Source organism: Pelobates fuscus, chromosome 2 (genome assembly GCF_036172605.1).
Source record: "Pelobates fuscus isolate aPelFus1 chromosome 2, aPelFus1.pri, whole genome shotgun sequence".
Taxonomy (NCBI): domain Eukaryota; kingdom Metazoa; phylum Chordata; class Amphibia; order Anura; family Pelobatidae; genus Pelobates; species Pelobates fuscus.
The window spans coordinates 175770381-175782895 of record NC_086318.1 but is presented as its reverse complement, the minus strand read 5'-3'; the positions used below and the strand labels follow the sequence as shown (position 1 = coordinate 175782895).

Below are 12515 nucleotides of genomic sequence, written 5' to 3'. Positions count from 1 at the left end.
TAAAAGAGGAAGATAAGCAGAAACAATAGGAGAAATTAAAGGATCACTATAGGATCAGGAACAAAAACATGTATTCCTGACCCTATAGTGTTAAAACCACTATCTAGCCCCCCTGAGTCCCTCATGCCTCCATAAATATAGTAAAAATATTACTGTATTCAAGCTTGAAGCTGTAGATCTGCATGCTGTTAGACTCAGAAAAACATGTAGTGTGCTGACATCATCAGAAGTGGTGGCCTGATCCAATCACAATGCTTCCCCATAGGATTGGCTGAGACTGACAATGAGGCAGATCAGGGGCAGAGCCAGCATGATTCAAACACAGCCCTGGCCAATCAGCATCTCCTCATAGAGATGAATTGAATCAATGAATCATGAATTGAATCAATGAATCTCTATGAGGAAAGTTCAGTGTCTGCATGCAGAGGGAGGAGATACTGAATGTTTGGATGCATTTTAGTCAGCCATGACCCAGGAAGGATCTCTAACAGCTATCTGAGGAGTGGCCAGGGAAGTTATCACTAGGCTGTAATGTAAACACTGCATTTTCTCTGAAAAGACGGTGTTTACAGCAAAAAGCCTGAAGATAATGATTCTACTAACCAGAACAAATTTAATAAGCTGTAGTTGTTCTGGTGACTATTGTGTCCCTTTAAGTTTGCGGTGATAAAGTCATTTTAAGTCCCCCACTATTAAAATTTGAGCACGCAAAGAAATAAAGCATATTATTGAGGTCAACAGCTATCGTTTACATTAACTGTGCTGGTGTCCTTTAAATAAAATATTCTTTGCTGCCCTGTAAAAATCAATTCAGTGGTCAGCATGTAATATTTTGTTTCAGATCTAGGTGGAAAATTACATGACATCAAGGAGTGTAAGATCAAAGCGGTTTATTGATTTTGATAACTTTTACATCACGTCTTTCTAATTTTTCCTTACAATCTGTGTGAATTCCTATAAAGGTTCCAGTTGTTTTGATGATGTAAATTGTACACTTTGAATGCACCAATGTTACATACAGTAATTCCCTATAATTCAGGGTGTGTCCTGGCTTCCTATATGAAAGAAAATCAATTTTCACCTTTTAAAAATATAGTTTATTTGAGAATAAGGACGTTCTATGCTGTCCTGAAAAATGTGGGCTTTAACACTTTTATTTATTAGCTCTTCTGGAAAAAATACTCCAATTTACCTATAGTCTCAAATAGTTGGGAGGGGGGGGGGGGTTCCCGCCGTTTTGCAATATGGTTTTTATTTGCAAAAATTTGGAGTTAAGGGTCTTGCTCTCTGCCACACTCTGAGTGTGTGATATGTCAGCTGTAAGTAATGTGTGTGGTGTGTTAGCTGTATGCAATGTGTGTTGTGTTGGCTAGGTGTAATTAGTGTGTGTGCTAGCTGTGTGTAGTGTGTTGTGCTCTCCCCACTCCCCACTTTCTGGTAGCTCTTCCTTAATCCATAGTGGTCCAGTGTGGGAGGGAGGAGCATACAATCTACACAGGATCATTTCCCACATCTTGGAGGTGAGGTGACATCTACCAACAACTTTGTTTCTGTATTTTAAAAGGCAATAATTCCTTCCGTGGGAATAGAATAAGTCTCTGAAAGTTTAAAAGAAAAAAGAAAGCTGGCAAGAAAAACAAGCATTCAGAAGTTGGTAAACTACCTTGATAACGTCTTTTAGTTCTATATATAACAATCTTCAGGAAACCCAACACTGTTAATCATAAAGGCTAACGAATGTTTGGCTATCATCCAGATCTTTTACTCTCTTACCAAACTATAAGCCACATACAAAATCAGTACTTGACTTTCTAAGTCTCAAAAACATTAAACACTCTTTACGGGACCACAGTAATTGCTCCTTGTGGTTCCAATGCTCACTGATTTAGTGCATGGTAGGAGACCTAAACACCAAAAAGACTGTGTGTACCGGGCCGCTTTGGGCGCTACAAATTCCACATCCCTGCATCCATATGGTGATTTGGAATTCAGTCATTTCAACAACGTGCTGATCTTCCAAAATTCAGACGATTTGCAATTATTATTTTTTAAACAAATGCACAAATCTATTAAAGGGATACTATTGGTACCCAGACCAGTTCATCTCATTGAAATAGTCTGGGTGCAGCGGCACTGTCCCTTTAGCCCTGTAATGTACAAGATTACCAGACAGCCACTAGAGGCGCTTTCTGCATGAGGACGTCGAACGTCCTGAAAAACCCTGACTCATTGGTTTCCTATGGGGATGGCCTAATGCATGTACACGCGCTTTAGGTTTCTGAATCACCATGATGTCAGCATGGGAGTGTCACGATTCGGGAACCTAACACGATAACAGGTCACAGAAAGAAAAGGGTGCTATACCGGTCCTTAGAATGGCTGGGTTAAGCACACTAAGAATAGACAGGAGACGAGCCAAGTAAAGGGAGCCAGAAAACAGGAGAACGAGAAACAAGCCGAGGTCAAAGGAATGGAGAAGTCGGGAAAATCGGAATAACAAGCCAAATAATCGGTAACCAGAGAGAGACGCACAAACAGACTGCAATACAGGTATCACAAGACCACAACAGGGCACTGAGAGACAGGAAAGGTAAGTATATATATCCTAAGGTTAATTCTGATTGGATAACTTCCAATCAGAATTGAGAATCACACGTGGGAGATATTTACACCTCCCACTGTGATTATGGTACTGTGTCTTTAACACCGGGTCGCGTGACCGACCCTGGCGTTCGCATAAATGCGTGGGCTCCCAGCGTGCAGCATTATACATGCTGCCGCTGGGAGGCGAGGAGGAGGACGCGAGCGGCGCCTGGAGAATAGAGGACGCCGCTCGCTGACAGGTAGGGGAAGGGGAGGCCGCGGGCGGCGAGGGACAGAAGGTGAGTGCTGCAAGTGGATTGCAGCCTCCCCTTACAGCCGCCCGCGGTGCCCTGACAGGGAGTATCTTGATACAGCACCAAGGGACTCTGGCGCTGGAACAGGTAAGTGAAGAAACGTCTATTAACCTGTTAATTGCCGCAGTGGGGCACTGAGAATGCAAATGGGGCGGAAGGACACTATAGTGTTTCTTTAATGCTTACAAAGCTAGTCTAAGATCAATATATGCCCAAAAAACGGTGTTCACATGTGCATGTATTAATCTATGAAATATTTTTGGTATTCTTAATAAATCTTTACATCTTTTTATAGCACCCTGCACTTTGCATGCAATGTCGTTTTAACCTTTAGTTAATAGGACCTTTTGAGTGCAGTGTTTCTATGTCATTTCATTGACATGACATATGAAACATTCACTCATTATTGTGGGTATTTATCATTAGGGTTCTGCTGCTATAAAGGGGTTTTATCTACTTGCTTATGTATTAGACCAGCAATTGTAAAACTATTTGCAGTGATGGCTTACCCTACATCAACTTTGCTTTCCAAAATATTCCATAATAATTAATTGCATGACTGCAAATGTGCAGCTGTTCTCTTGTACTACAGTTACATAAATAGATTTTGACTTTTTTTATTAGATATCTATTTTTCATGGAAATTATCCAGATGTCGGTTAAAAAAAAAAAAAACAACAACATTATAGATTAAAATTCTCAAATGAAATAAGCATTCAAGTTGTTGTTACTTATTTATTCGTCCGCTCAGGGGCATTTCTACACGGCTGCTTTTATAGCGGACCATAACAGTTTTCAGTTTTATAGAATGCACAGGCTTATTTCGTTGTATTGAATTGTTAAGCTATTTTTGCATTCTTATAGTTATTATAAAATGAAAATATTTAACTCTTTAAATATTAGTGATCTGTTCATTTATAACAATCTGGCTCAAGCCTGCATTAAATGTTCTTCCTATTTACTAGACCAGATTTTATGACAACATTAACGGTCATTGATCCTTACAAGGTTTTTGAATTAAACTGCACAGGCAGGGCCAAAATTTAAAATCCATTACTGTATTAAGGGAAGAGTATTGGGTTACCTTGACCATGGATCACATTTAATCTGTATCCCCCTTTCCTAATGCAGTTTCCCCCCTTGCACCATGGAAATAGGCATTTGTAATTTTTAGGTTAGTGTAACATTTTACCTTTGATGGGGTTTTCAACATAATATATTAGACATTTGCAAAAAATGTGTTCCTTTTGATTCACACCTGAATACATTGCTCTGTCTGGTATTTGCCTGTGAAATCTTGTGCAGCAGATCAAAAAACTACAATTGCAATAAGATGTACAGAAATGGTGGTTACATAAGTTACCATAGATCAGCGTTTCCCAATGTTCAAATTCCAAATTTATATACAAACACTTAAACATAACATTCACTTAAACACCAATACTACACACAAATGTACATTTTGTATTTAAAAGCCAAGACTACATTCAAACACACCCATGCACGCAAATGCAAACATTACATACCCTGGTATTAAATCGCTAAAATTATATACAAATACCAACTGTACACACAAAAGGACACCTGCTCCTAAGTACTACCATCTGCGCGATGGCGCCAAATTTGTAGGGGGGGGGTTTCACGGTGTTGGTACACTAAGTCAAAGGATATCAGCAGAAAAAAATAATTGGGAATCCCTGCCGTAGATGAATTCCATTAAGGTGATTTTGCACTATTTGTAAAACAATATTTTGTTTTTGTTTTCTAAGGAGGTAGCAATATGTATACTTTCCCTTGTTTCAAAGTATTGAGTGACTGTAGAGCAGTCTTTACATTTTTTTTTCTTTGTTTTTCAGATTGCTTGGGGAATCTTCAACATACTTGTGGCACTTCTGTTTGTTGTTTCTCTCTTCCTTTCCAAGTAAGGTCCAAAAAAAAATAGATGTAATATACAAATATATTAAGATCTGTATACACAAATAACATTCCATTCCATCATTTTCCATTAATATATTATGTATCAATACTATTAAACAGCATTTCATTTATTTATTTTGGTTGGATCTAGTGTCTAGATTGTACTACACTCGCAACCACATTTTAAAATAGCTTATTTTGAGTTATTTGTCTCAGAGACGTGTTTTATTAGAAATCAATGCAGTAGAGGGGTTCTTCAGACAACCTATAAACCATGAGATTGAAGGTATAGTGGTTTTATAAATGTCTCCAGAACTCTAAGAGGGCATTTTTTCAATGCTAGTACACACTTTCACATGAAGTATCTTTTGTGTTATATGATACTTTAGGATTGGGATTCATATGGGGTTAAGTGTTTATGGTAGAGTAGTGGTTAATGGTTAGTGTTGGTGAAAGTTAGTGTTGGGTTTAAGGAGTTGCTTTTAAAGGCAACATTTGTGTGTACCTGTCCCAGTACTGCCTGAGAACAGTGGAAGTTAGTCCTAGGTGGCAGCATCCGATAATGCTTTATTTTTCATTTATTACAGATTATATTATAGATATATAATATGTCGGTATACTATAATAATGATTTAACCTCTTGCGGATGTTGGATGTCCCATGCTCTCCTCCACAGACTGGGCTTTAACATAAGGGATGTGCAGAACGACCTACCGTTAAAACCCTGCTCATATCTGCGAGACCCAGGTTTTACTATCTGGAGCTCCCTTCTTTGAACTGTGGATATATTTAGTGACTTGACAAAAGAGCTGTGTGCAGCGCTCAAAGTGAGCACTACATACAGCTCCTTGAATCCTGCGGCTAAGTGATTGCGCCTAGCCACATTGATTCAAATTCTGCCCCCAGTTTGAGTGAGAACTCCAGAATCTGAAAAGGCCCTGACATTGTCTCTCAGCAAACCTCCCTGACAACTGTGATCATCTGCCCAGAAGCAATCACTGTGTGATCAGCAGGAGCAGCATGTCAGAGCTGCAGCATGAGAAGAATGCCTCCCTCTCAAGCTGCAGTTACTTACTATAGTGCAATCTGTACTTCATGAGCTTGGAAACTCCTCTGCTGACAACAGCAGAGGAAATCCTTCTGAGTTTGGGTTCTGGTTGGTGTTAGTGTAATGCTTTTTTCATGCTGGGGATAGTGTACGATTAACGTTTAGAGGTAATGTTAGGCAGGTGTGTGGTTAAAGTTAGGGTTGGTGTTAGTGTAATGCTTTTTTCATGTTGGGGATAGTGTACGATTAACGTTTAGAGGTAATGTTAGGCAGGTGTGTGGTTAAAATTAGGGTTGGTGTTAGTGTAATGCTTTTTTCATGTTGGGGATAGTGTACGATTAACGTTTAGAGGTAATGTTAGGCAGGTGTGTGGTTAAAGTTAGGGTTGGTGTTAGTGTAATGCTTTTTTCATGTTGGGGATAGTGTACGATTAACGTTTAGAGGTAATGTTAGGCAGGTGTGTGGTTAAAGTTAGGGTTGGTGTTAGTGTAATGCTTTTTTCATGTTGGGGATAGTGTACGATTAACGTTTAGAGGTAATGTTAGGCAGGTGTGTGGTTAAAGTTAGGGTTGGTGTTAGTGTAATGCTTTTTTCATGTTTGGGATAGTGTACGATTAACGTTTAGAGGTAATGTTAGGCAAGTGTGTGGTTAAAGTTAGGGTTGTTATAGGGTCAGCGTTAACTACCAAAAATGTATGTGGATCCTAGACATATGACACATTTAATAATCTAGTTTAAGTTCTTTTTCTTAAGTAGCTTTTGATGTGTACTCATTGTAATTATTTTTTCACGTTTTTAACCTTTTATTCATACTTAATGCTGTGTTAGATATACATACGGGACATTAAAATCCTTTTCAGTCCTTTCAAAAAATTATTATTATTTTTAAATTAGAAAATATATACGGGTGCACTGAAAGAGAAATCCCTTAAATAATTGTGCAACAAATACATGGCACAAATTATAGGTTTCGTTTTGATTACAAAGTCAACCAATTGTCCTTGTCCTTAAGGGGTTAAATACCCTACCTCAGCCTTGTAAAAACATTATTTCAATCAAGGGAAAATAAACAGAAAACAATATTAAACTAGTAGGTGTTTCACAATGCGATTGATCCCTAATGACTATGTTGAAAAACGTTTCATAGAGCTTATAATATAGAAACATAGAATGTGACGGCAGATAAGAACCATTTGGCCCATCTAGTCTGCCTAATTTTCTAAATACTTTCATTAGTCCCTGGCCTTATCTTATAGTTCGGATAGCCTTATGCCTATCCCACGCATGCTTTAACTTCTTTACTGTTTTAACCTCTACCACTTTAGCTGGAACTCTATTCAATGCATCCACTACCCTCTCAGTAAAGTAATACTTCCTGATATTTAATTTAAGACTTTACTGTGTTGATTTACTTTATGTACTTAAATGTTTCTATCATATCCCCATCTCGTCTTTCCTCCAAGCTATACATGTTAAGTTCCTATAACCTTTCCTTGTAAGTCTTATCCTGCAATCCATGAACCAGTTTAGTAGCCCTTCTGTGAACTCTCTCTTAAGTATCAATATCCTTCTGAAGATACGGTCTCCAGTACTGTGTACAGTACTCCAAGTGAGGTCTCACCAGTGTTCTGTACAATGGCATGAGCACTTCCCTCTTTCTACTGCCAATACCTCTCCCTATACAACCAAGCATTCTGCTAGCATTTCCTCCTGCTCTATTACATTGTCTGCCTACCTTTAAGTCATCAGAAATAATCACCCCTAAATCCCTTTCCTCAGATGTTGAGGTTAGGACTCTGTCAAATATTCTATACTCGGCCCTTGGGTTTTTCCGTCTAAGATGCATTATCTTGCACTTATCCATATTAAATGTCAGTTGCCACAACTCTGACCATTTTTCTAGTTTACCTAAATCATTTGCCATTTGGCTTATCCCTTCTAGATAACATGATAACAAAAGGAATTGAAATATAGAAAACTATGTCATATTTTGGCAAAATTCAAAGCATCAACATCTTTTGGGGCTGCATTAATGGGGCTGCTTTGCAATAGTCGGAAACCTGTCAAAAAGATTTCGGAAATATACTAGAATAGTGTCAATATGGTACATGGTGTAAAAGTAAACATAAACAAATTTTACATGGTGAATACAAAACTGTAATAAATCTCATGAAGCTGTAGTGGATAACATGCTTAGAACTGTATGGAATTCTATTGTTAAGAAATACTAATACTAATAATTCAGGATCCTATGCCAGGGACACATCAAGCATATTTCCATTACAGCTTATTGAAGTGGTTATTGACAAGGACACTATATATACAATTATTGTTTTCCATCTCCTCCCCCTCCCTTCAGATGAGAAACAACTTGAAGTTTTATTTCCTCATTGGTTCATTTGACCAACATACTTGCACTTGTACACAGGGACTAATTGATACACACTCACATGGAAGTCTGTGCATTTTTGATTGTGCCAAAAAGAGTTTGCAACAATTCCATGTTACCAAATCCTGCTTATGAGAACAAATATTCTATGTGAAATGTTAACTTTTTGTTGTTTTTTTTTGTCTTCCCCCACAAAAAATGTATCTGTGCATGATGGTGGTTATATGAGGAAACCATTTTATATAACTGGGAATTTTAGGCCTTGCACTTCTACATGTTTGCATGTTCTTTTACAGTTTGGATAAAGCACTTCACTCTGCAGGCATTGAATCTGGGTTCGTTCTTTTTGGTTCCAACATCACCAATCCACTAAATATCCTGCTACCTGTCCTGCAAACGGTTAGTATCTTTTAAACAAAAACATATGCCGTCCCCCAATAGTTCTATTATTTATAATACTAAAGGTGTAACTTCTCAGTATTTCATAGAAATATTATCTTTATGAAATTATTACGTTGGAATTTAATTGAAAGATACTGTAAGATAAAGTAGGGACTACTCTGTCTAATGTTAAAGCCTAAGGTTGACAAAAGGCCGACCTCCGCCGTCAACATTTGTCCGACCTCAGCAGCCGTCACGAGTGCACTCACAAAAGTGAGTCGAAGATGATCCAAAGCTGTTGCATTGGACAGCTTCGGGTAAGTAAACCTGCCCGCCACTGCAATCTAAGGGCCCATTAGAACCCTAACTGGAGACGCCACCTCCGAGAGTCTTTGCACACTTTGTGACAGAATCCATTTTTATACTTCTCTGTAAATTGACAGATCTACTTTAAACCATTCAGCACTGTTAGTCTATATTATAACCTCTAATAATATAATTTGTAAATGGTTAACATAGAAATATAGAATCTGAGGGCAGATAAGAACCATTCGACCCATTTAGTGTGCCCAATTTTCTAATACTTTCCTTAGTCCCTGGCCTTATCTTAAGTCTAGACATGATTAAACTCCACCACTGTGTTAACATCTGCCACTTCAACTGGAAGGCTATTCCATGCATCCACTACCACCTCTCGTCCTTTGCTGTGTTGATTCCCTTTTTGTATTTAAATGTTTTTATCATATACACCCTGTCTTGTCTTTCCTCCAAGCTATACATGTTAAGTTCCTTTAACCTTTCCTTGTAAGTTTTATCCTGTAATCCATGAATCAGTTTAGCAGCCCTTCTCTGAACTATCCTTTTGGAGATACGGTCTCCAGTACTGCATCCCATTCTCCAAGTGAGGTCTCACCAGTGTTCTGTACAATGGCATGAGCAGTTCTCTCTTTCTACTGCTAATACCTCTCCTTATACAACCAAGCATTCTGCTAGCATTTCCTGCTGCTCTATTATATTGTCTGCCTACCTTTACGTCATTTGAAATAATTACCCCTAAATCCCTTTCTTTAGATGTTGAGGTTAGTACTGGATAAAATATTCTATACTCTGCCCTTGGGTTTTTACGCCCAAGATGCATTATCTTGCACTTATCCACAATAAATGTCAGTTGCTACAGCTCTGATCATTTTTCTAGTTTACCTAAATAATTTGCCATTTGGCTTATCCCTCCTGGAGCATCAACTCTGTTGCCAATCTTCGTATTATCAGAAAAAATACATACCTTACCATCAAGACCTTCTGCAACATAACTAATAAAAATATTGAAGAGAATGGGTCCAATTACAGGCCACTGAGGTATCCCACTGGTGACAAGACAATGCTTCGAATATACTCTATTGACTACAACCCTATGTTGCCTGTCACTCCACTACCTAACTCATTCAACAGTATTGGAATCCAAACTCAAAGATTGCAGTTTATTGGTAAGCCGTGTGAAATTTAAGCAATGTCTACTACACCACCCTGATCTATTATTTTAGTTACCCAATCAAAAAAATCAATAAGATTAGTGTGGCATGATCTCCCTGTTAAGTAGCCATTAAGGTAAGAAGCCTTACAGGAAAAGTCTAATTACCAAAGTAGAATTGCTATTTTATTTTGTCCCTACTGTTCCTTTTTCCATTTAGATTTAGGTGCCACCCCATTTTAATTTTTTTTTTAATTAAAGAAAAATCCTTTTAAATTACTATTAAATATGCTTGTAATCAGACCCAACACACACCAAGTCAAACACATCAACAGCTCGATTCACCTACAATGCATTAAAAAACGCAATAGATAGGGAGATATAGTTACCTGTGCTTCCTTGGCGCCAACATATTCTGGCCTACAAAAGGTGGAGCTATTTTTAATATATTATTCTCACGCAATGAATGAGTGTTTCACAACAAGAGGACATAGTCTTAAATTAGAGGGACAAAGGTTTAAAAATAATACCAGGAAGTATTACTTTACTGAGAGGGTAGTGGATGCATGGAATAGCCTTCCAGCTGAAGTGGTAGAGGTTAACACAGTAAAGGAGTTTAAGCATGCGTGGGATAGGCATAAGGCTATCCTAACTATAAGATAAGGCCAGGGACTAATGAAAGTATTTAGAAAACTGGGCAGACTAGATGGGCCGAATGGTTCTTATCTGCCGTCACATTCTATGTTTCTATGTTTCTATGTTTAAATGGAATCTGTGGAGGATCCCGTAAAACCATAGACTGTTATGCAACAAAAGGAAACAGAAACTCTGCATTTTGACAAAGACTGGCAATTACATGAGACAAAGTCGTTCCTACATTGTGTGGTATTTTAAAGAAATTCCAACAGGGTAAACATTTTTTATATATATATGTGTGTATATATGTATGTGTGTGTATATATATATATACACACCTATATATATATACACACCTATATATACACATAAATATATACATGTATAAATAAAACAAAGTGTTTCATATTAATCCCATCTTTATGAAATGCTCAAATTGAGATAGCTACTTTAAGGAGCAAAGCTTTGATATATATATATATATATATATATATATATATATATATATATATATATATTCTCTCTCTCTCTCTCTTTTTGTCAGATTAAAAACCAATATGTAACTACGCTGATATTAAATAGTTAGCATTCAATTTTTAGCATCGAAATGTGTATATTTTATATAGAATTCTGTTTGATACACAACAGAAAAAATGTCAAGGTAAGAATGTGTTTTATAATTGTAGACTCTAATTTAATAAGTCAAATTGTGTTTTGTTTCAGGTTTTTCCTCTTGATTATCTCCTCATTGCAACAATTACTATATATTTTCTTTTCACATCGATGGCTGGTATACGAAACATGGGTATATGGTTCTTTTGGATTAGGGTAAGCAATGTTGCTGTTATAACTCTCTTTCGAGTTATATTTTTCCCTTTCAACTGGTCTAGTTGTCCAGCACAGAAGGGCAATTATTTGTGCTCACTAGTTAATGCAAATTGTGAAATCTGTGTAGTTCACTTAAATGTTGAAGAATCTCTTCATTTAGATGGGCTTACCATCAAATCAGTATCCAGATTTTAAGATGTAGCTCATACTACCTAGTTTGAAGAATTCTCAGAAATGTTTATTTTTTTATTTTTTGTTTTTTTTAATTCACAATTCATTTTTTAGTATTTTAAACAATGTATGTTTACATTTTATTATTGCTTTTGACAGGCAGGCAGTCATGCCGGAAAACTTTTAATGAATAATGTAACCTTTTTAATACTAATGTAGAATATACATGGAGAGGTGTGGCAAAAAAGCACACATATTCTTAAAGGACATTGGTTGAAAATCTTTTATACACAATTTGGTTCTTGATTTAGACAAAATATTCACATATAATGGTAAAATGGGCTATGTATTGCTCTCCTATCTTGTTGTGAAAAAGTTCAAAATGTGATTTGGTTATGTCGTTATTAAAACAGCCCAACTGAATGTCTTACTGACCCCTGAATGTTAAAGCATGTAAATATCATAAATCACTACCACAATAAAGAGGACTCACTGCAAATACATTTGCTGCAACATGCACGCATGTAAACATGGGGCCTAGATGACCTTAGTGAAGTAAACAAAATTCTGTAAAGCATATTTTACCCCAAAACAGGAAATGCTACTTCGCAATGACCTGAAAAGTTTCCTACTAGACTTAGGAAATCGATTTAGACGAAGAAAAATTATTTCCTGGACAAATCGATTAGATTGTCTATGGATTGAAAAGATTTTGGTTAGTAAGAATCAGTTTGTTCATGGATGACAAAATTTTGCACAAGCCTAATTTTTGCTACCTTC

The 12515-nt window shown here is 37.1% G+C and overlaps 1 protein-coding gene across 1 annotated transcript in view; it reads left to right on the top strand.

Annotated features, from left to right (window-relative positions):
- LMBRD1 (LMBR1 domain containing 1) overlaps window positions 1-12515 on the top strand; it is a 132057-nt gene that overhangs the window by 87226 nt on the left and 32316 nt on the right. The window contains exons 10-12 of the mRNA XM_063442972.1: window positions 4754-4818; window positions 8548-8650; window positions 11460-11564. Of these exons, the coding sequence (XP_063299042.1) occupies window positions 4754-4818; window positions 8548-8650; window positions 11460-11564 (273 nt within the window). The remainder of the gene's footprint in view (window positions 1-4753; window positions 4819-8547; window positions 8651-11459; window positions 11565-12515) is intronic.